Below are 24347 nucleotides of genomic sequence, written 5' to 3'. Positions count from 1 at the left end.
TTCACCCAGAGGGTGGTGAATGTGTGGAATTCACGACCACAGAAAGTAGTTGAGGCCAAAACATTGTCTGATTACAAGGAGAAATTAGATATAGCTCTTGGAGCTAAAGGGATCAAGAGATATGTGAGGAAGGGGGGATCAGATTATTGAATTTGATAATCAGCCACAATCAAGATGAATGGTGGAGCAGGCTCGAAGGGCCGAATGGCCTCCGCCTGCTTCTATGTTTCTATAAACAACTTTTGCTCTCTCTGTAATGACTGGCAGATATCCAGGATGGAGTTCAAGCAACATTCATAGAATCATAGAATTCTTACAGTGCAGAAGGAGGCCATTCGGCCCATCAAGTCTGCACCAACTCTCCGGGAGAGCATCTTACCCAGGCCCAACCTCTCCGCCCCGCCATCCCTGTCACACTACGTACTCCACTAATCCACCTAACCCACGCATCTTGGGACACTAAGGGGCAGTTTAACGCGGCCAACGCACCTAACCAGCACGTCTTTCGGACTCTGGGAGGAAACCGGAGCTCCCGGAGGAAACCCACGCAGACACTGGGAGAACGTGCAGACTCCACACAGCGAGTGACCCGAGGCCGGAATCGAACCCGGGTCCCTGGCGCTGTGAGGCAGTCGTGCTAACCATTGTGCCACCATGCCGTCCTGCATCCTGCATAAAGCTGGACTTGATTAACTTACAAGAGAGCAAGATCCAGGCATCCACTTCTCTGCTCAGCCAGGTCCAATGAGGAACCTCAGTAACTCATGGATTTGGCTCCATCTGCTGGATATATGGGTCATTACCTCTACATGATTGAGTCTTAAAACATGACAAACAGCGCGAGCAAAGCTGGAATTGTTGAGGAGTTTTATTTGGACCTTGAGATGACTGCCTTGTTTACTTTTATGTAAAAGTTATCCTGTATTCTGTGGAGCTTCCACATGTAACTTTACTTGGCCCTTTACACTACCCTCTATGGTCACCAGCTTGTTGTATATTGGTGATGTTTGATGAGATTATCCACAATTGGTGTACAGTCACTACAGGGTTATTAAGTCTATTAATCAATGGTTGGTTGCAGGCAAGTTATGATACCATCTTATATCGTACAATGGTGGCACAGTGGTTAGCTCTGCTGCCTCACAGCGCCAGGGACACCCGCTCAATTCTGGCCTTGGGTCACTGTCTGTGTGGAGTTTGCACATTCTCCCCGTGTTTGTGTGGGTTTCCTCCGGGTGCTCCGGTTTCCTCCCACACTCCAAAGAGGTGCGGGTTAGGTGGATTGGCCATGCTAGATTTGTCCCTGAGTGTCAGGCTGGATTAGCAGGGTGAAATACGTGGAGTTTTGGGGATGGGGCCTGGGTGGGATTGTTGTTGCTCCAGGCTCAATGGGCTGAATGGCCTCCTTCTGCACTGTAGTGATTTAAAAACACAAGACGTCTACCTTGAAGCTTTTTCTCCTGGGTGAAGAGACCCCAGATCAATCCACGGCACGGTGGCACAGTGGTTAGCACTGCTGCCTCACAGCGGTCAGCACTGCTGCCTCACAGCACCAGGGACCCGGGTTCGATTCCCGGCTTGGGTCACTGTCTATGCGGAGTCTGCATGTTCCCCACTCCGGGTGCTCCGGTTTCCTCCCACAGTCTGAAAGATGTGCTGGTTAGGTGGATTGGCCATGCGAAATTGCCCCTTAGTGTCCAAAGATGTGCAGCTTAGATGGTGTGGCCATGCTAAATTGCCCCTTGGTGTTCTGAGATGTGTAGGTTAGGTGGATTGGCCATGGTAAGTGTGTGAGGTTATGGGGATACGGTGGGAGGAGAGGGCCTGGGTAAGATACTTTGTCAGAGAGTCGGTGCAGACTCGATGGGCTGAATGGCTTCTTTCTGCACCGTATGGATTCTGAGGTGAGTGAGCTGAGATTGGGGCAATGTGTATTGTTGAGAAAAGGAGAGCTTGAAATTACATCTGGCAGAGACATCCCTGACCTGAAACTGATACCAGGGAGTAGGAAATAGAAGAGCATTTTGTTCTCCAGCATCTTGACTTCCCTGACCTTGAGAAGGGCAACAGGAAAGGCAAACATTTCACACAACCTCAGCGGACAGAAGCAGAATAAAAAGGCTTCCTACTTACCCTCTTTATTGACTGCACCACTTCATGTATGTAAGACCGGATAATTTCTGTCTTCTCCCTGCAATCAGACAGTGAATTCGTCAAGCTTTTAGATATGAAATCGATGGTGCCAGATTTTATCAAACCTTTCTGTTCAGTCCTAGTACATGAGAAATAGGAGCTGGAGGAGGCCATTCGGCCCCTCGAGCCTGCTCCGCCATTCATTATGATCATGGCTGATAACATAGAAACATAGAAGATAGGAGCTGGAGGAGGCCATTCGGCCCCTCGAGCCTGCTCCACCATTCATTATGATCATGGCTGATCTTGTCATGGCCTCAGCTCCATTTTCCTGCCTGCTCTCCATTGCCCTTCAGATCCATCACTAATTAAAAATCTATCTATCTCCTCCTTAAATTTACCCAATATTTTGGCATCCACCGCACTCTGAGGTAGTGAATTCCACAGATTCACCACCCTTTGAGAGAAGTCACCACTCCTCATCTCTGTTTGAAATCTGCCAACCCTTATCCTAAAACAATGACCTCTCGCCCCGCAACAGGAAGCACCGAGCGGGATCCTCAGGCCTCCCAGCCGCATGTTCCTTGGAAGGTGGTGTGCTGTCCCCGGGCAGCGGGATTCTCCAGTCCCACTGCCGGGAAACCCACGGGGAGGGGTGAGCACCGGCGGGAGTGGAGCATCAGTGATATTTATAAAGGGGCAGATCTTCCATTCACCGGGGAGGCCGATGCAGAGGCTGCGATTTAACTGTGGCCTTGGGGATGTGGAGGGGTCGAGGGTGTGTGCTGGGGTGGGGTAGGGATGGGGTTTGATCTTCTGGTTTTCTGTTAAGTACATTTTGTGGCACGAGTTAAGGCCTTCTCGAAAGAGCCCCCACTGTAACTTGCTCCCCCCCCCACCCCCAGGAGTAGGTATCCTGGAGTACGTTTCTGGGCACCTTCAGGGCATCGAACCCTGGTCTGTAAGGGCAGGGTCAATTCCATGAGGTGTCGGAGGCATCCATGGAATCGTTGGAGCACCGTATCTCTGCAAATGGAAAGTTTAAAGTTTGCGTTGAAGTGCCGTGTGTGTGTCTGCGTCCCGTCAGGATCTGCGGCATGGTGGCACAGTGATTAGCACTGCTGCCTCACAGCGCCAGAGACCTGGGTTCGATTCTGGCCTCGGGCGACTGTGTGGAGTCTGCAGTTCTCCCCCTTGTCTGCGTGATGCTCCGCTTTCCTCCCACAGTCCAAAGATGTGCAGGTTAGGTGGATTGGCCATGCTAAATTGCCCCTTAGTGTCCAAAGATGTGCGGGTTAGGTGGATTGGCCATGCTAAATTGCCCCTTAGTGTCCAAAGATGTGCGGGTTAGGTGGATTGGCCATGGAAAATGCATGGGATTACAGGGATTGGGCTGAGGGAGGGCCTGGGTGGGATGTTCTTACAGAGAGTGGCTGCAGACCTGATGGGCCGAATGGCCTCTTTCTGCACTGTCGGGATTCTACAGTTGAATGGATCTTGCCGCTCAACTGCAGCGAACGTCTCAGTATTCGCACGCACTCCAACCGGAAGATCAGGAAGATGTATGGAGGCGGCTCCCAAAGTGAATGAGTACAACCTGTGCGGTATTCCCAGAATAATGGGCAGTGCTGTCTTCGCAAGTTAACAGGCAACACAGCTCAGATTCTTCCCATGCACTGCACTCACGTTGATCACTGAACAGTAACCCAAGGTTAAAGCTCAGTGCACTTGGTCCAGAGATGGAGCAACCAAACTTACATCCCAGTTACCAGGTTGGGGTTTCAGCTCTTGGTGTGAAGGGGATCAAAGGACATGGCGGGCAGGGGGTGGGGAATGGAAAGACAGGATGAGGCCATTGAGTTGGATGATCAGCCATCATCATAATGAAAGATGGAGCAGGTTAGATGGGGCGAATGGCCTATCAATGTTCCTGTTTCTATGTTTCTGTGTTACTACGGAAACAAAGTAAGGCAAGAGGAGGAGCGGGGGCGGAGAGGGGAGGGGAATGGCCCACGGCACAAAATGAAAACAAAATTAAAACAGGCAGCAGTGTGGTCAGATCTTCATGGGCAGCTAGGTGGCACAGTGGTTAGCACTGCTGCCTCACAGTGCCAGGGACCTGGGTTCGATTCCCGGCCTCGGGTCACTGTCTGTGCAGAGTCTGCACATTCTCCCCGTGTCTGCGTGGGTTTCCTCCGGGTGCTCCAGCTTCCTCCCACAGTCCAAAGATGTGCGGGTTAGGTTGATTGGCCATGCTAAATTGCCCCTTAGTGTCAGGGGGATTAGCAGGGTAAATGTGTGGGGTTATGAAGATGGAGCCTGGGTGGGATTGTTGTCGCTGCAGGCTCAATGGGCCGAATGGCCTCCTTCTGCACTGTCGGGATTCTATGATTCTATGAACACTGACAGAATATCCAACCCAGGTCCTATCTCCGTTACCCCCTGCAATTACCCCACTAATCCCTCTAACCTACACATCTTGGGACACTAAGGGGCAATAAAGGACATTAGTGAACCAGATGGATTTTTCTGACAATTGACGATGGTTTCATGGTCATCAGTAGATTCTTAATTCCAGATTTTTTTTATTGAATTCAAATTCCACCATCTGCCGTGGTGGGATTTGAAGCCAGGTCCCCAAAACATCAGCTGAGTTTCTGGATTAATAGTCCAGCGATAATACCACGAGGCCTTTGCCACTTGGCTCGCCACTGCATGGAGATGCCTCAACCTTTCCACGATTCAGCCCAACTTGACATAGCTTGCTGAAGACTGGGAACTGGCGGGAACTTGTTTCTGTTCTGAGCCTGGGGTATCACTAACATAGCCATAGCGGGATCTCCCACACTGCTAATAGTCAGCAAGTCACAGGACCATGCCCGCTTGCTACCTATGTTGCTCTTAACTCAGAGCTGTGCATTGACAAGGTTTCATGCAGCGTGGTTTATTGCCACAATGGCACAATCATAGAATCTTAAAAGTAAACACGAAGGCCATTCAGCCCACCCTGTGCCAGCTCTTTGAAAGCTATCATAGAATCATAGAAATCCGACTGTGCAGAAGGAGGCCATTCGAGACTGCACCGACAACAACCCCACCCAGGCCCCATCCCCATCACCCCACATATTTACCCTGCTAATTCCTCTAACCTACGCATCCCTGGACACTAAGCATCAATTTAGCACGGCCAATCCACCTAATCAGCACACCTTTGGACTGTGGGAGGAAACCGGAGCACCCGGAGGAAACCCACGCAGACAGGGGGAGAACGTGCAGACTCCACACCGACAGTGACACGACCCGGGAATCAAACCCGGGTCCCTGGAGCTCTGAGGCAGCAGTGCTAACAATTGTGCCACCGTGCCGCCCGTCACGCTAATAAATAAACTTTAAAGAAAAGGAAAATACAGAGATTTGCCCTGATACTGATAAATAAACTTTAAAAGATCAGCTTCTTGAGTTAGGCTTAAATAATAATTACAATGACATCCCTCGACCATGGGATGCAGCGTACAGGGGGAAGGAAATAAACCTTTGCAATCTCACGACCACAGCTGGATCCCAGGAAACCAATAATGGCCCCTGGAGATGGTGACTTGCCGATGGTTTAAGCATCATGCCTCACTTAAAGATGACAATGAGATGTTTACGGTCTCTGTAATCTCCAACAGAAAGATTGAGCTCAGCAGCCCGCTGCTATTGCTCTAGCCCTACTGAGTTAATGAATGCAGTCTTGATCTATTATTTCACTCGCAATTAGTGAGTTTTCCTTCAAACCGCATCACAAACTTAATTTGGCTCGAGTTCCTCGGGGATTACAGTTCTGCCGGGAAAGTGTGAGATTCTCCGGCTCACCTGCGGTGACCTCAAAGAGCCGCAGCAACTCACAGGGGTGGCACAGTGGTTAGCACTGCTGCCTCACAGCGCCAGGGACCCAGGTTCGATTCCCGGCTTGGGTCACTGTCTGGGTGGGGTTTGCACGTTCTCCCCCGTGTCTGCGTGGGTTTCCTCCGGGTGCTCCAGTTTCCTCCCACAGTCCAAAGATGTGCGCGTTAGGTGGATTGGCCAGGCTAAATTGCCCCTTCGTGTCCCGGGATGCATAGGTTAGAGGGATTAGCAGGGTAAATATGTGGGGGATGGGGATTGGGATGGGGATAGGGCCTGGGTAGGATTGTTGTCAGAGCAGACTCGATGGGCCAAATGGCCTCCTTCTGCACTATAGGATTCTATGAACTTGAGAATTAGCAAAAATAGTCTTCGTTGCATTTTCCAAAAATTTCCGCAGCACTCCCGCAGAAGTCAGCGCTGACGGGATTCAGCCCGTATGTAAGCATTTTGGAAGTTGGGAAGACCTGGAATGCAACGCCTGAAAAAATGGTGGAGACGAGTTCGGAAAGTATTTTCCAAGAAAGTCAAGTCGCTGAGGGAACAAAAGCTACCGCAAGGCTATGGAAAAGCTGGGGATTATGAGGATAGGTGGCACAGTGGTTAGCACTGCTGCCTCACAGCGCCAAGGACCCGGGATCGATTCCCACTTTGGGTCACTGTCTGTGTGGAGTCTGCACGTTCTCCCCGTGTCTGCGTGGGTTTCCTCCAGGTGCACCGGTTTCCTCCCAAACTCCAAAGATGTGCGGGTTAGGTGGATTGGCCATGCTAAATTGCCACTTAGTGTCCCAGGATATATAGGTTAGAGGGATTAGCGAGGTAAATATGTGGGGTGATAGGGATAGGGCCTGGGTAGGATTGTTGTCGGTGCAGGCTTGATGGGCCAAATGGCCTCCTTCTGCACAGTCGGATTTCTATGATTCTATGATAGCTTTCAAAGAGCTGGCACAGGGTGGGCTGAATGCCCATCGTGTTTACTTTTAAGATTCTATGATTGTGCCATCGTGCCAATAAACCACGCTGCATGAAACCTTGTCAATGCACAGATTTGAGTTAAGAGCAACATAGGTAGCATGCGGGCATGGTCCTGTGACTTGCTGACTATTAGCAGCGTGGGAGATCCCGCTAAGCCTATGTTAGTGATACCCCAGGCTCAGAACAGAAACAAGTTCCCGCCGGTTCCCAGTCTTCAGCAAGCTATGTCAAGTTGGGCTGAATCGTGGAAAGGTTGAGGCACCTCCATGCAGTGGCGAGCCAAGTGGCAAAGGCCTCGTGGTATTATCGCTAGACTATTAATCCAGAAACTCAGCTAATGCTCTGGGGACCCGGGTTCGAATCCCGCCACGGCAGATGCATAGAAAGCATTCTTTCTGGTTGTATCACAGCTTGGTATGGCTCCTACTCTGCCCAAGACTGCAAGGAACTACAAAAGGTCGTGAATGTAGCCCAATCCATCACGCAAACCAGCCTCCCATCCATTGACTCTGTCTACACTTCCCGCTGCCTCAGAAAAGCAGCCAGCATAATTAAGGACCCCACACTCTGCTGGACATTCTCTCTTCCACCTTCTTCCGTTGCGAAAAAGATACAAAAGTCTGAGGTCACGTACCAACCGACTCAAGAACAGCTTTTGCCCTGCTGCTGCCAGACTTTTGAATGGACCTACCTTGCATTAAGTTGATCTTTCTCTACACCCTAGCTATGACTGTAACACTACATTCTGCACCCTCTCCTTTTCTTCTCTATGAACGGTATGCTTTGTCTTTATAGCGCGCAAGAAACAATTCTTTTCACTGCATGTTAATACACGTGACAATAACGTATCAAATCAAATCAAATCAAAAGATGGTGGAATTTGAATTCAATAAAAAAAGATCTGGAATTAAGAATCTAACGATGACCATGAAACCATTGTCAATTGTCGGAAAAACCCATCTGGTTCACTAATGTCCTATAGGGAAGGTATAGGGAGGAGAGGTTGGAGAAACTTGGTTTGTTCTCACTGGAGCAACGGAGGTTGAGGGGAGTCCTGATAGAAGTCTAAAAGATTATGAGAGGCATGGACAGTGTGGATAGTCAGAAGCTTTTTCCCAGGGTGGAAGAGTCAATGGTGAGGGGGCATAGGTTTGAGGTGTGAGGGGCAAGGTTTAAAGGAGATGTAGGAAGCAGATTCTTTACACAGAAAGTTACTCATTGCTGGGGGAGGTAGTGGAAGCGGATACGATAGTGACTTTTAAGGGGCGTCTTGACAAGTACATGAATAGGATGGGAATAGAGGGATATGGTCCCCGGAAGGGTAGGGGGTTTTAGTTAAGTCGGGCAGCATGGTCGGTGCAGGCTTGGAGGGCCAAACGGCCTGTTCCTGTGCTGTAATTTTCTTTGTTCTTTGTAATCTGCCGTCCATACTTGGTCTGGCCTACATATGACTCCAGAGCCATAGCAATGTGGTTGACTCTCAACTGCCCTCGGGCACTGGGGATGGGCAATAAATGCTGGCCAGCCAGTGACGCCCATGTCCGACGAATGAATCAAAAAAAAAGTGGATGGAGTAAAGGCAAACACTTGGGGCATCTCTTGACGTCTACATCAAGGGATGATTGGCTGTAACAGAACAGCAAGCAAGCCTTGTCCTTGCTTCTTGGGTGTAAAGGATTCAGGGCAAGCTGATGATGATCGACAAAAATTAAAGGCCCGCTTTAAAAAGTGCATGTTGAACAAGTAACATGCAACACACCAACACTGTTAGATATAGCCTGACATGGACAAGGAGCCTTGGGATAAAACAAGATTACAGTTAAGAATCGACACCCCAAAAATGTATGCAAAGAACATTTATCTGCAATAACTAAAAATACATTTTCCCACTCCACAGTCTGAAGATAAAATCATAGAATCCCTACAGTGTAGGAGGCTATTTGGCCCATCAACTCTGCACTGACTCTCTGCCAGAGCATCTTACCCAGACTCACCCCCTGCTCTATCCCCGTAATCCCACACATTTACCCTGCTAATCCCCTTAACCTGCACCTCTTAGGACACTAAGGGGCAATTTAGCATGGCCAATTCCCCTAATCTGCACATATTTGGACACTAAGGGGCAATTTAGCATGGCCAATCCACCTAACCTACACATGTTTGGACACGAAGTGGAATTTAGCATGGCCAATTCCCCTAATCCGCACATCTTTGGGCACTAAAGGGCAATTTAGCATGGCCAATCCACCTAACCTGTACATCTTTAGAATATGGGAGGAAACCAGAGCATGCAGAGGAAACCCATGCAGACACGGGGAGAAAGTGCAGACTCCACACAAATTCACCCAAGGATGGAATTGAAGCCGGATCCCTGGTGCTGTGAGGCAGCAGTGCTAACCACTGTGCCGCCCAGGTTGGCCATGCTAAATTGCCCATTAGTGTTCCAAGATGTGTAGGTTAGAGGGATCAGTGGGGTAAATGCAGGGGGTAACGGGGATGGGACCTGGCCGGATGCTCTGATAGTGTTCATAAAATCATAGAATCCCTACAGTGCAGAAGGAGGCCATTCGGCCCATTGAGCCTGCAGCAACAACAATCCCACCCAGGCTCCATCCCCATAACCCCACATATTTCCCCTGTTAGTCCCCTTGACGCTAAGGAGCCATTTAGCACAGCCAAACAAACTAACCTGCACATCTTTGGACTGGGGGAGGAAATCGGAGCAGCCGGAGGAAACCCACGCAGACACGGGGAGAACGTGCAGACTCCACACAGACAGTGACCTGAGGCCGGAATCAAACCAGGGTCCGTGGCGCTGTGAGGCAGCACTGCTAACCACTGTGCCACCCAAAAAGCAGGTCACTTTTCACTCTTCTGTTGCAGACTCGATGGGCTAAATGGCCTCCTTCTGCGCTGTCGGGAATCTATGATTCTCTGATACTGTTTATGCACTTTCTAGATTGTGCAATCTGCTTTAGACACTTAAAACAGCTGGGGGGGAGGGGGCTGCGGGAGGTTGGGCAGAGGGAGGGGGGGGGTGAAAAATTGGATCACAGGCTCGTGAAGTGAGAGGAAAGATAGAGTCAGAACTAAACAGCGTACGCTGCCTTCAGACCTCCATTGCTCTCTGTTGAAATAGTGCTCCATCACAGAATACGGTTTGAAATAAACAGGTCTCTCAATAATCGGAACCATTCTCCACAAAGTTTGCAGCAAACCCACTGGCTCCTTTGATGGACAGCGCCAGAAAGTGAGGTAACCTTTGGGGCTAACAGCAATTGGAGATGTGAAACCATTGCCTGTCGTGAATAAAGAACGAAAACTGATCACGACTGCCTTAAATGCCGAGGTCACCGGCTGGAGATTTTAATCGAAGTGTAGGAGTCGCTTGCTGCTCAGGACAATTAGAGCAATGCTTAGCCCTTTGTGGCTAAGTACTGATTCGTGGGCACAATGCTAATGTGAGTGCTTTATTCAAAGAGAACATTTTAACTCTCGGGACACGGGTCAGAGCTCCGTCCATTGCCGAATGGGGAAACATTTCTCCAGCTTTATACTGCCTCAGAAAGATCGAGGGGTCGGGATTCTCCGACCTCGCCTGTGACTGGGATTCTCCGACCTCGCCCACGGCTGGGATTCTCCGACCTCGCCCGCAACTGGGATTCTCCGACCTCGCCCGCGGCTGGGATTCTCCGACCTCGCCCGCGGCTGGGATTCTCCGACCTCGCCCACGGCTGGGATTCTCCGACCTCGCCCGCGGCTGGGATTCTCCGACCTCGCCCACGGCTGGGATTCTCCGACCTCGCCCACGGCTGGGATTCTCCGACCTCGCCCACGGGCTGGGATTCTCCAGTCCTGTCACCGTGAATGGAGATTCGGCTGAGGGCCAAATTCCCCATTCTCGCTGACAGTGGTAGCGATGCCGTTGAATTCCAACCCAAATGTGACTTGAAAATTTCCTCTGATTAAAGACTCCCTGGTGGCACGGTGGCACAGTGGTTAGCACTACTGCCTCACAGCGCTAAGGTCCCGGGTTCGATTCCCGATCCCGAGTCACTGTCTGTGCAGAGTCTGCACATTTTCCCCGTTGGTCTGCGTGGGTTTCTTCCGGGTGCTCCAGTTTCCACCCCCACTCCAAAAAACATGCTGGTTAGGATGCATTGGCCATGCTAAATTCTCCCTCAGTGTACCCGAACAGGCACCAGAGTGCGGTGAGTGGGGGATTTTCACAGTAACTTCATTACAGTGTTAATGTAAGCCTGCTTGTGACACTAATAAATAAACTTCTTGTGTTTATAATAATGATATTGGTCTTTCTTGACTGCCACAGGCCATGCTATCATTTGAAAAAAATATAAAGGAAAAAGAACAAAGAAAATTACAGCACAGGAACAGGCCCTTCGGCCCTCCAAGCCTGCACCGACCATGCTGAACTAAAACCACCAAGAGCGGGCTATCTACCTCACTTGAAGATCCCTCGGATGGGGAGGAGGGGGGTGGGCTTGTATGGTGGGCCGGGCTCGATCGGAAACCTGTGGAGTGCCTTCCTGCTCTGCTGGGCTCCACACCAACAGTTGTTAAAATCAATAAAGTAAATTACTGTTGGCAACCCTGGTCACGTTGACCAGTGAGGAAACTCCTTTGGGTGGCACAGTGGCTAGCACTGCTGCCTCACAGCGCCAGGGCCCCAGGTTCGATTCCCGGCATGGGTCACTGTCGTTGTGGAGTTTGCACATTTTCTGCGTGGGTTTCCTCCGGGTGCTCCGGTTTCCTCCCACACTCCAAAGATGTGCGGGTTAGGTTGATTGGCCATGCCAGATTGACCCTTGGTGTCAGGGGGGATTAGCAGGGTAAATGTGTGGGGTTACGGGGATAGGGCCTGGGTGGGATTGTGGTCGGTGTAGACTCGATGGATCAAATGGCCTCCTTCTGCACTGTAGGGATTCTATGATTAAGATCACAACAAGCGTGTTCATGCAAAGACTGACAAGACTCACTCTTCCATCTGATTCTTGTCTTTGGATTTGGCCTCGGTGATCTTCTCCTGCCGTTTTTTGTCCATTCTCTTCTTCAGTTCTTTCTTTTCCCTGAAGGTAGTGACCAAAACAAAAAAAAAATCAAATCTGGTTTGCCTTCACAAATTCTGGGCAGAGGGTTAACGATGGAAGTTGTGAAGGTTGTGACTCACTTTTCACAGAGTTCTCTCAGTTTCTTCAACTGATTAGCTTGGCACTCCTCAGCCACCTCAGTGAGTTTCTGTACAAGCTGCAAGAATAAGAAGATGTAATTAACAATGGGAGAATCCCGCGACCAGGACGCTGAGGTTTCATTTTCCCGTCATTGAGGGAAATTGCATAACTGTTGTTACTGCCCGCCAACTATCCAGGCTAACTGCAAGTTAGTTGCAACTGAAACGTAACCACAATGGGCTAGGATCTGCTGTCCAAATAATGGTACGGTCCGTGACACTTGCTGTTATTGATGTATAAATGATGCAGTGTCCTGTCCTGGTCCCCCCATGCCGACACTATAGTTCAGAAAGCCCACCAATGCCTCTCCCTTCTCAGAAGACTAAGGAAATTCGGCATGTCCACTACAACTCTCACCAATTTTTACAGATGAACCATAGATAGCATTCTTTTTGGTTGTATCACAGCTTGGTGTGGCGCCTGCTCTGCCCAAGACCGCAAGAAACTACAAAGAGTCGTGAATGTAGCCCAATCCATCACGCAAACCAACCTCCCATCCATTGACTCTGTCTACACTTCCCACTGCCTCGGAAAAGCAGCCAGCATAATTAAGGACCCCTCACACCCCGGGCATTCTCTCCTCCACCTTCTTCCACTTTCTTTTCGGGAAGAAGACACAAAAGTCTGAAGTCACGTCCCAACTGACTAAAGAACAGCTTCTTCCCTGCTGTCATCAGACTTTTGAATGGACTTATTTTGCATTAAATTGATCTTTCTCCAGCTATGACTGTAACACTACATTCTGCACCCTCTCCTTTCCTTCTCTCTGAACGGTATGCTTTGTCTATATAGCACGCATGAAACAATACCTTTCACTGTATCCCAATACATGTGACAATAATAAATCAAATTAAATCAGTGACTTCAGGTGAGGAGCCCTTGTGTGGTTAAACGTGGACATCCTAAATGTTCCCTGATTTGCGCCATTGTGCCATTAGCCATGTGAAAGTGACACCTCACTTTGTTTTTTTCAGAACCTAGTGCATTTACCCACTAACTGCCCATCAGACTTGACACAGATCGCTCGGTCTTGTCATTACCTGTGTAAGCACCCGAGTAATGACATGACGTGTGCTAATTACTGTCAATCAACCTCTCTGGCACTGAAAATTACAAGTGTGTAATCTCATTTCTATGCATCACCCAGAACATAACAATCAAAGGTGAATAATGAGGCTCTGTCACAACCCAAATGTTCAGGAGGTCAAAAGAGCGCAGCTGAAACATTTTTTAAAATATCACACAAACGCAACAGGCTTGAACCCCCTCCTAAATTTCTTCATAAATTGTATTTTAGACAGCGCACCGATTTTGACCTTCTCTATTCAGGTTTTCCGATTGTGTTAGAATTCTTTTTAATTCATTCGTGGGACATGGGTGTCGCTGGTTGGCCAGCATTTATTGTCCATCCCTAGTTGCCCTTGGGGGGGTAGTTGAGAGTCAACCACATTGCTGTGGCTCTGGAGTCACATGTAGGCATGATGTGGAGATGCCGGCGTTGGACTGGGGTAAACACAGTAAGAAGTCCCACAACACCAGGTTAAAGTCCAACAGGTTTATTTGGTAGCACAAGCCACGAGCTTTCGGAGTGCTGCTCCTTCATCAGGTGAGTGGGAATTTGTGAACAGAACTCCCACTCACCTGATGAAGGGGCAGCGCTCCAAAAGCTTGCGGCTTGTGCTACCAAATAAACCTGTTGGACTTTAACCTGGTGCTGTGGGACGTCTTACTGTGTCACATGTAGGCCCAGACCGGGTAAGGATGGCAGATTTCCTTTCCTGAAGGATGTTAGCGAACCAAGTTTAAAGTTTATTTAATAGTCACAAGTAAGGCTGACATTAACACTGCAATGTAGTTACAGTGAAATTCCCCTAGTCGCTACACTCCGGCGCCTGTTCAGGTCAATGTACCTAACCAGCATGTCTTTCAGACTGTGGGAGGAAACCAGAACACCCGGAGCTAACCACTGCACCACCGTGCCGCCCAGACCATGGAATCCCTACAGTGCAGAAAACCAGATGGGTTTTTCCAACAATCGACAGTAATCTCGTGGTCACCATTACTGAATTTTTTAATTCCAGGGTATAAATTAAATGTAAACTCCACCAATCCTGAGACTTGAAGCCATGATTCCAGAACATTTGCCTGGGTCACCAGGCCAGTGAGATTACCACGAAACCGCCACCCTCCATCGACTTCCTACTGGCTCCACATCAAACCGCCTCGTGCTCATCAAAGCAGGATGGATTAATGGAGGGCTGAGTGGATACTCCACCCTTCACTGGGGAGGAAATCCCGCCCTTTGGAGCTGCCGACAACTCCATCAGTCCCGACAATGCCGGGAAGGCATCAGTGGCCGTGGCTGGGACTACAGAAGGAGAAAAACAAGATGAATCCCCGGGGTAGGTAAGTCTGGGAGGGTTGTTGGCCAGGAGTGTTTGGGCAGCTTAGGGAGAGGTAGTTGTTGGGGGGGTGCGGGTTCAGATTACGGGAGGGAGTGGGTGGAAGGAAGCTGGAACCAATCCCCCCGATTGGCAAAGGGCAGCCCCTAAACAGCAACTCTTTCTCCCACCCTTTCGGCATTTGAGTTAATTAGGACAAGAGCAGTGTATTAATGACCACATGCCTAACTGATCCTTAATTGTTCATTTAAATATGGTGGCTGGGCTGCCAATCTCAGTGCCCCCACCCCTCTCCCAGCGCACTTTAAGAATTTTAATAGTTTTAAAAATCTGGGAATAAAGAGCTGGGATCAGTAAACCCGACCCTAAAGCCATTGGATTTTCATAAAAACTCAAATGTTTCGCAAATGTCAATATGGGGAAAGGAAACTTTCCATCCTTACCCAGTCTGGGTCTGCGTGTGACTCCAGTACCCCACCAACGCAGTTTATTCTTGACTGCCCTCTGACATTCCCCACCTAGCTACTCAGTTGCAGAAGGGCAACAGACCCTGGTTCTACCAGTAAGAGTTTTAACAACACCAGGTTAAAGTCCAACAGGTTTATTTGGTAGCAAATACCATTAGCTTCGGAGCGCTGCTCCTTCGTCAGATGGAGTGGAAATGTGCTCTCAAACAGGGCACACAGAGACACAAAATCAAGTTACAGAATACTGATTAGAATGTGAATCCCTACAGCCAAACAGATCTTAAAGATACAGACAATGTGGGTGGAGGGAGCATTAAGCACAGGTTAAAGAGATGTTTCCACCCACATTGTCTGTATCTTTAAGACCTGGTTGGCTGTAGAGATTCGCATTCTAATCAGTATTCTGTAACTTGATTTTGTGTCTCTGTGTGCCCTGTTTGAGAGCACATTTCCACTCCATCTGACGAAGGAGCAGCGCTCCGAAAGCTAATGGTATTTGCTACCAAATAAACCTGTTGGACTTTAACCTGGTGTCGTTAAAACTCTTACTGTGTTCACCCCAGTCCAACGCCGGCATCTCCACATCATGTCTACCAGTAATGCCCACAATCCTAACATGAGTGCCCAGTGGTATTATCACTAAACTATTAAGCCAGAAGCTCAGCTAATATTCTGGGGACCCGCGTTCAAATCCTGCCACGGCAGATGGTGGAGTTTGAATTCAATAAAAAATATCTAGAATTAAGAATCTGCTGGTGACCATGAAACTATTGTCGCTTGTTGGAAAAACCCATCTGGGTCACTAATGTCCTTTAGGGAAGGAAATTTTAGAATCATAGAATCCCTAGAGTGCAGAAAGAGGCCATTCGGCCCATCGAGTCAGCACCGACCACAATCCCACCCAGGTCCTATCCCCATAACCCCATGCATTTACCCTAGCGAGTCCCCCTGACACTTAGGGGTAATTTAGCATGGCCAATCCACCGAACCCACACATCTTTAGACTAACTGTCCTTCCCCGGTCTGGCCTACATGTGACTCCAGAGCCACAGCAATGTGGTTGACTCTTAACTGCTCTCCAAGGGCAACTAGGGATGGGCAATAAATGCTGGCCCAGCCAGTGACGCCCATGTCCCACGAATAAATTAAAACAACTAGTTCAAGAAGACAGCTCAGGATAAATGGGAGATGGGCAATAAATAGCGATAAAGGTATGTGTGTTGAGATATGTCTGACCAGTAGAAATAACTGAATTGAGTACTAGTCATCCGTTAAGTGTGTTCACATGCGTTACGAAACTGCGCTTGGGGTGACACTTGTCCACACCTGTTTCACATGTTCCCGTTTCTGATATTTCTCGCTGTAATACTGCTCCTGTCTCAGGTTTAGTAACTGTTGCTGCTGTTGTTCTTTAAGTTCTGCCAACTTCTGCGTCATTTCTGTATCAAGGGCAGAAAGTTCTTGCTCGATACTTGAGATGGGATGTTCTGGACTTGCTGATTCAGGTCTGTCAGGTCAACAGAAAAAAAATTATCACTGGAAGCCAAAAGAAAATCCATGGTAAGTATTTTTCTTTCCATCCATTTAGAGACATCTAAAGAACAAAGAATAATGCAGCCCATCGCGCCTGCACCAGTACGCAGTTTCTATCCCTCTGTTCACCCTCCATTCATGTGTCTATCAAGATATGTCTTGAATGTGGCTAATGTGTCTGCTTCCACCACCTCCACTGGCAGCGTGTTCCAGGCACCCACTGCCCTCTGTGCGAAAAACGTCCCCCCTAAACTTACCCCCTCTCACCTTAAACCTGTGCTCTCTTGTAGTTGACACTTCCACCCTAGGAAAAAAGACACTGCCTATCCACCCTATCCATGCCTCTCATAATTTTGTAGACCTCTATCTGGTCGCCCCTCAGCCTCCATCTTTCCAGTGAAAACAATCGGAGTTTATCCAACCTCTCCTCATACCTCAAACCCTCCAGACCAGGCAGCATCCTGGTAAACCTTCCTTGCAGTCTCCCAAAAGCATCCATGTCCTTCTGGTAGTGCGGCAACCAGAACGGCACGCAATACTCCAAATGCGGCTTAACTAAAGTTTTATACAGCTGTAACATACTTTGCCAACTCTTATACTTGATGCCCCAGCTGATGAAGGCAGGCATGCTGTATGCCTTCTTGACCACCTGTGCTGCCACTTTCAGGGATCTGTGGACCTGTACGCCCAGATCCCTCTGTATGTCAATGCTCCAAAGGGTTCTGCCATTTACTGTATAATTCACACCTGGATAACACGAGTTAAAATGAAGGAATTAAGGCTGGAAACCTGAAGGAGGAAGAGCTGCAAACGTACAACAGATCAGACAGTAAAGGCAAGAGAAAGTGATGGGTTAACAAGTTCCCTATCACAGAATAGAATCTTTACAGTGCAGAAGGAGGCCGTTCAGCCCATCGAGCCTGCACTGACAACAATCCCACCCAGGCCCCGTAATTCCACATATTTACCCCACTAATCTCACTGACACTGAGGGGCAATTAAGCCAATCAACCTAACCTGCACATCTTTTGGACTGTGGGAGGATACCGGAGCACCCGGAGGAAACCCACGCAGACAAGGGGAGGACGTGCAAATTCCACACAGACAGTGACCCAAGCCGGAAATCGAACCTGGGTCCCAGGCACTGTGAGGCAGCAGCGCTAACCACTGTGCCACCCCATGTTAGCTTAATGAAATAGAGCAGAAGCAAAATCACTTACTCTAATCACAATCACTGAAGAATTAGTGAGGATAATGTTAATTTGCTGAAGAATGATTTGGGGGGCACAGTGGTTAGCACTGCTGCCTCACAGCTCCAGGGACCCGGGTTCGATTCCCAGCTTGGGTCACTGTCTGTCTTGCGTGTTCTCCTCGTGTCTGCGTGGGTTTCCTCCGGGGGCTCCGGTTTCCTCCCACATCCAAAGATGTGCAAAAGGTTGATTGGCCATGCGATATTGCCCATAATGTCCTGGGATGTGTAGGTTAGAGGGATTAGCAGGGTAAGTGTGTGGGGTTACGGGGATAGCGTCTGGCGTGGGATTGTTGTTGGTGCAGACTTGATGGGCTAAATGGCCTCCTTCTGCGCTGTAGGGATTCTATGATTCGAATGAGTAATACAACCATTTGACAATCCACACTTCGCTTTATCATCCATTCCTCATAGCATTAAAAATTAATGTTTTTTTTGGAGGTAGTTTTTATTGCAGAAAAGCTTTGGGCCACCTCACATCAAAGACTGCCGCATCTTCAACATCTCAGCATCTGACCTGTTGTCGGTGGGGCTTTTGCCAGGGGTTCCTGTTACGAGGGTCAGTGTCATGTTTGAGCCCACTGTGGGAGCCGCTGCTTTGCCGCGTGTGCCCATTACAATGCCTGTAGCTCCCACCGACACACAAAAGCCATGCGTTCTCCAAAACCACTGGACAGCTCAAGCCTCGGAATGGAAATCTGGCCACATGGTGGGGCTGCATCACAGCAAAGCCCCAGAAATCTAGGAATATTGATGCCAGCCTCGTCATTCATGAAACACATCAAACGTTAATTTAGGTTCGTGACTACATTCAAATGGAATTGGCCTCGTACTAAGCTCTCAGTTTTAGATCAGGAGTTGATTGTGGGAAGGAAATTGGCCATTTAAAATGTGGTAAAGGGGCGCACAGTTGGAATTCCATGCCTGCGTGAGACATAGAACATAGAAAAAATACAGCACATCAGGCCCTTCGGCCCACAAGTTGCGCCAGTCATGTCCCTACCTACCTAGGCCTATATATAGGCTTACCTATAACCTTCAATCCTATTAAGTTCCATGTACTCATCCAGAAGTCTCTTAAAAGACCCTATCGAGTTTGCCTCCACCACCACTGACGGCAGCCGATTCCACTCACCCACCACCCTCTGAGTGAAAAACCTACCCCTGACATCTCCTCTGTACCTACCCCCCAGCACCATAAACCTGTGTCCTCTCGTAGCAGCCATTTCAGCCCTGGGAAAAAGCCTCCGAGAATCCACCCGATCTGTACCTCTCAACATCTTGTACACCTCTATCGGGTCACCTCTCATCCTTCGTCTCTCCAAGGAGAAAAGACTGAGCTCCCTCAACATATCCTCATAAGGCATGCCAACCAATCCAGGCAAAATCCTTGTAAATCTCCTCTGCACCCTTTCAATAATTTCCACATCCCTCCTGTAATGAGGCGACCAGAACTGAGCACAGTACTCTAAGTGGGGTCTGATGAGGGTCTTATAAAGCTGCATCATTATCTCCCGACTCCTAAACTCGAGGATAGAGTTTAGGAGTCTAAACATAGAGTGAGATTTTACAGCCTTGCTTGTCCCGAAACCGTAAAATCCCGCCCCAGGTCAACGGACCTTTTCATGGTCCGCCCTCATCCGCTCCAATTCCCATGGCAGGGGGGGACAGTAAAATTCTGGCGATAGGGAGAGGTTTTCCAGCCTCGCCTGTCGCAAGGTTGGAAAATCCCACCCAAGGTCAAAGGACCTTTGCACGGTTCCCACCTCGCCACCCAGCTCCCCGCCCGCCCGCCCCCCCCCCCCCCCCTCTCTCTCCGCCCCCCAGCCCACTACAATTCCCGTGGCAGACGGGATGTGAAAATTCCGCCCATAGATCGACTTTGCATTTTCTGGTGTTCACATGGGCAGCACGGTGTCGCAGTGGTTAGCACTGCTGCTTTCACAGCGTCAGGGACCCGGGTTCGATTCCCGGCACACTGAGTCTGCTCAACCTGTGTTCATGTCTGTGTGGAGTCTGCACATTCTCCTCGTGTCTGCGTGGGTTTCCTCTGGGTGCTCCGGTTTCCTCCTGCAGTCCAAAGGACATGCAGGTTAGGGTGCATTGGTCGCGTTAAACTGCCCCTTAGTGTCCCAAGATGTGTAGGTTAGGTGGATTAGCGGAGTACGTAGTGTTACAGGGATGGCGGGGCAGGGGGTTGGGCCTGGATAAGATGCTCTCTTGGAGAGTCGGTGCAGGCTTGATGGGCCGAATGGCCTCCTTCTGCACTGTAGGAATTCTGTGAAAAGAGACACCTAAATTTGTTCTGGGGAAATAAATACAAGTCAAAATATTTGAAATGTAGAAAACAATATCCAATAAAAGTCACAATGTAGTTTAAGTTTATCTATTGGTCACAAGTAGGCTTACATTAACACTGCAATGAAGGTTACTGTGAAAATCCCTCAATCGGCACACTCCGGGACACTGAGGGAGAATTTAGCATGGCCAATGCACCCTAACCAGCACGATTTTCAGACTGTGGGAGGAAACCAGAGCAAATCCATGCAGACACGGGGAGAATGTGCAAACTCCACACAGATGCCAGGAATCGAACCCGGGTCCCTGGCACTGTGAAGCAGCAGTGCTAACCACTGTGCCACCGTGCTTGCCCTTCTGAGAGAAGAATTAATCGAACTCTTCAAAATCATAGGGTGCCCTGACACAACTGAATTAGAGAACCTGTTCTCACTGTCAAAGGCTCAAGAGCCAGGGCACATCGATTGAAAGTGACTGGCAAAGGAACCAAAGGCGACGTGAGGAATTTTTAACGCGGTGAGTTTTGAGGATTTGGGATGCTGTTTTCGATTGTGTTCTGGAAGCAGATTCAATCGTGCCTCAAAAAATAGTTACCAAAGGGAAAGGAACGGCAGGGCTGTGGGGAAAAGGCAGGGGAGTGGGGCTGGCTGAGTAGCTCTTAGAGAGGGCTAGCACAAACCTGATGGGCTGAACAGAGCTCACTTCTCGAATCACATATGATTCTCGGAGGATTCCAAACTTGAACTGTGTTGGTTTCTGCCAGATCTTGCTGAGTATTTCCAGCTTTGCTTTTGTTTCCAGCGCCCATAGAATTTGGCTTTAATGTCATAGAATCATAGAATCCCCACAGTGCAGAAGGAGGCCATTCGGCCCATCGAGTCTGCACCGAACACAATCCCATCTAGGCCGTATTCCTGTAACCCCTCAGATTTATTCTGTTAAACCCCCGACACTAGGTTCAATTTATGGCCAATCCACCTAACCCACACATCTTTGGACTGTGGGAGGAAACCGGAGCACCCGGAGGAAACCCACGCAGACACGGGGAGAACGTTCAGACTCTGCACAGACAGTGACCCGAGGCTGGAATCGAACCCGGGTCCCTGGCGCTGTGAGGCAGCAGTGCTAACCACTGTGCTGCCGTGCCGCCCCTAAAAATAAACTCAAAAATGTTAAAAATAAACATTTGCTTAAATTTCCACGGTGACGTAATAGCCGGCCTCTCTGAGAGCAGTCGCTGACACTGAGAGAGAGAGCACTGAGAAAGAGAGAGAGAGCACTGAGATAGAGCGAGAGAGAGAGCACTGAGGTAGAGCGAGAGAGAGAGCACTGAGATAGAGCGAGAGAGAGAGCACTGAGATAGAGCGAGAGAGAGAGCACTGAGATAGAGCGAGAGAGAGAGCACTGAGATAGAGCGAGAGAGAGAGCACTGAGATAGAGCGAGAGAGAGAGCACTGAGATAGAGCGAGAGAGAGAGCACTGAGATAGAGCGAGAGAGAGAGCACTGAGGTAGAGCGAGAGAGAGAGCACTGAGATAGAGCGAGAGAGAGAGCACTGAGATAGAGCGAGAGAGAGAGCACTGAGATAGAGCGAGAGAGAGAGCACTGAGATAGAGCGAGAGAGAGAGCACTGAGATAGAGCGAGAGAGAGAGCACTGAGATAGAGCGAGAGAGAGAGCACTGAGATAGAGCGAGAGAGAGAGCAGAGTCAATGTCGTGAGAGGCACAATCTTTCACAGCGAGCGATCCAACTGTGAAAGTCATTGCAACTCCCTCGGACCGTGAAATCCATACCCAACCTAGACCAGCTCACCCAACAGCGCCCTGCTTAAATAAACACATTCGCGTTAATCGCCCTCACTTTCCGCAGCTTTGGGAAGAACCGCTGCCCGTTCCGCCCTGAGTCAGAAGCACAGGTTGATTTTAAAACCAAGTCTTTTTGCTACGGATTTTTCTCGAATGGTCACTGAGGTGAGCAAAGTGATGGATTGGAAATTATAGCCAGGCAGAGACAAGTGCTGGAATTTTACCAGCACCCCCGTCCCGGAATGGGGGCAGGCGAGGCTCGCAGAACGGCCTCGAAGGAGGGGGGGGGAGGGATCTTACGAGCCTTGGGCGGGCGAGGCGGTAAAATTCCGACAGAGGTGTTTTAAAAAAAATTTTTTTATTTATTTATCCGTCACAAGTAAGGCTTACATTAACACTGCAATGAAGTTACTGTGAGATTCCCCTCCATGCTCGGTTTCGAATTCAAGACTTTGATTATCCCGTGCAGACCACGGGCAGGATTTTACGGCCTTGCTCGGGCGAGACTGAAAATTCCCGCACAAACTCAACAGGGATTTCCATTGTCGGACACTCGCCCGTGCCGATTCCGTGGCGGGCAAGGTGGCAGAATTCCGGCCTACGAGTTTCACTTTACACGATGAGTAGGCAGTTTTCTTTGTGTTCAATGCTTCCGATATATTGTTCTGTCACTTTCGTGTGCTCAGATTGTCCGCGAGGCAACTTTGAAATAAACACCTGAGAAACGGCGGTTCCCAAGGAGATCCTTCGACCAATCAGTCAAAGTTCCACGGAAACACAAATCATTCCCAAAGAAATGTGTCACCTTCCAGCCGCTTGTCATATGAAGCATTTAACACTGTCATACACTCACCCTCAATCCGTGCTGCTTATGGGAGTAGGGTCAGTCTTAACAGTGCAAAAACAGAACCCCCCCCCCGAGTCAGTGGATGTACCAGGAATTTAAAATAAAAGCTTTTATCACTCTCTGTAATGTAAAAATAACCCATGATAAAGACATTTATAAAACCACACTTTGAATTATTTTGATGCAGGCTTGGATTCATAGAATCTCTACAGTGCAGAGAAGGCCATTCAGCCCATCGAGTCTGCACCGAATACCTTAACCAGGCCCTCTTCCCCGCCCTGTCCCCGTAACCCAACACATTTAGCACGGCCAATCCACTTAATCTGCACATCTTTGGACACTAAGGGACATTCAGCATGGCCAATCCACCTAACCTGCACATCTTTGGACACTGAGGAACAATTTAGCATGGCCAATTTACCTAACCTGCACATCTTTGGACACTGAGGGACATTCAGCATGGCCAATCCACCTAACCTGCACGTCTTTGGACACTAAGGAACAATTTAGCATGGCCAATCCACCTAAACTGCACATCTTGGGACACTAAGGGGCAATTTAACATGGCCAATCCACCGAACCTACACATCTTTGGACACGAAGAGGGAATTTAACATGGCCAATCCACCTAACCTACACACGTTTGGACTGTGTGAGGAAGCCAGGGCATCCAGAGGAAACCCACGCAGACACAGGGAGAATGTGCAAACTCCACACCGACTGACCCAAGGCCGGAATTGAACCCGGGTCCCTGGGGCTGTGAGGCAGCAGTGCTAATCACTGTGCCGCCATGCCGCTTGTTAATTTACCACTTGGGTTGTCGCCAACAAATACTTTGTGAGAAAGAGACAAGCGGTTAGAAAAGACACAAGATCCCACTGTAAGTACATGAAAGTATTTGAGGATGCTTCACCTACCTCTTCTTACCATCTTTCTTTGCTGACTTTTCCAGAAGTACTCTGCGTCTTAAATACTCATTCTGAAACTCACTGGATTTCGCCGTGTGTTCTTTGATCAGGTCGGTGGTCTTCTTGTGGTGTTTCTTCACCAACTCCTTCATTTCCTTGTAGTGCTTTTTCTGAAGCTTCACAAATGCCTTTTGCTGTCTTAACTCTTCTACGGTCTGGGCTTCCACCTCTGCAGTGGTGTACAGAAACCAATTTATCGCATCAAACTGCTTTCCTTTTCACCCTTCCTTTGGTAAATACCTGACAGCAATGCCATATAATTTACCCACAATGCACACTCAGCTTAATTTATTTATTAGTGTCACAAGTCGGCTTACATTAAGACTGCAGTGAAGTTACTGTGAAAATCCCCTCGTCGCCAAACTCCGGCACCTGTTCGGGTACACTCAGGGAGAATTTAGCACGCCCAATGCGCCTAACCAGCGGACTGTGGGAGGAAACCGGAGCAACCATAGGAAACCCACGCAGACACAGGGAGAACGTGCAAACTCTGCACAGACACTGACCCAAGCCGGGCATTGAATCCAGGTACCCCT

General features: G+C 49.1%; 1 protein-coding gene across 1 annotated transcript in view; it reads right to left on the bottom strand.

The window, feature by feature from the left end:
• plcb1 (phospholipase C beta 1) overlaps window positions 1-24347 on the bottom strand; it is a 751388-nt gene that overhangs the window by 51788 nt on the left and 675253 nt on the right. The window contains exons 27-31 of the mRNA XM_078230364.1: window positions 23761-23980; window positions 16438-16618; window positions 12182-12258; window positions 11991-12080; window positions 2134-2191 (exon numbers count right to left, since the gene is read on the bottom strand). Coding sequence (XP_078086490.1) covers window positions 2134-2191; window positions 11991-12080; window positions 12182-12258; window positions 16438-16618; window positions 23761-23980 — 626 coding nt within the window. The remainder of the gene's footprint in view (window positions 1-2133; window positions 2192-11990; window positions 12081-12181; window positions 12259-16437; window positions 16619-23760; window positions 23981-24347) is intronic.

This window comes from Mustelus asterias, chromosome 15 (assembly GCF_964213995.1).
Source record: "Mustelus asterias chromosome 15, sMusAst1.hap1.1, whole genome shotgun sequence".
Taxonomy (NCBI): Eukaryota; Metazoa; Chordata; class Chondrichthyes; order Carcharhiniformes; family Triakidae; genus Mustelus; species Mustelus asterias.
This window is presented reverse-complemented; position numbering and strand designations above follow the sequence as displayed.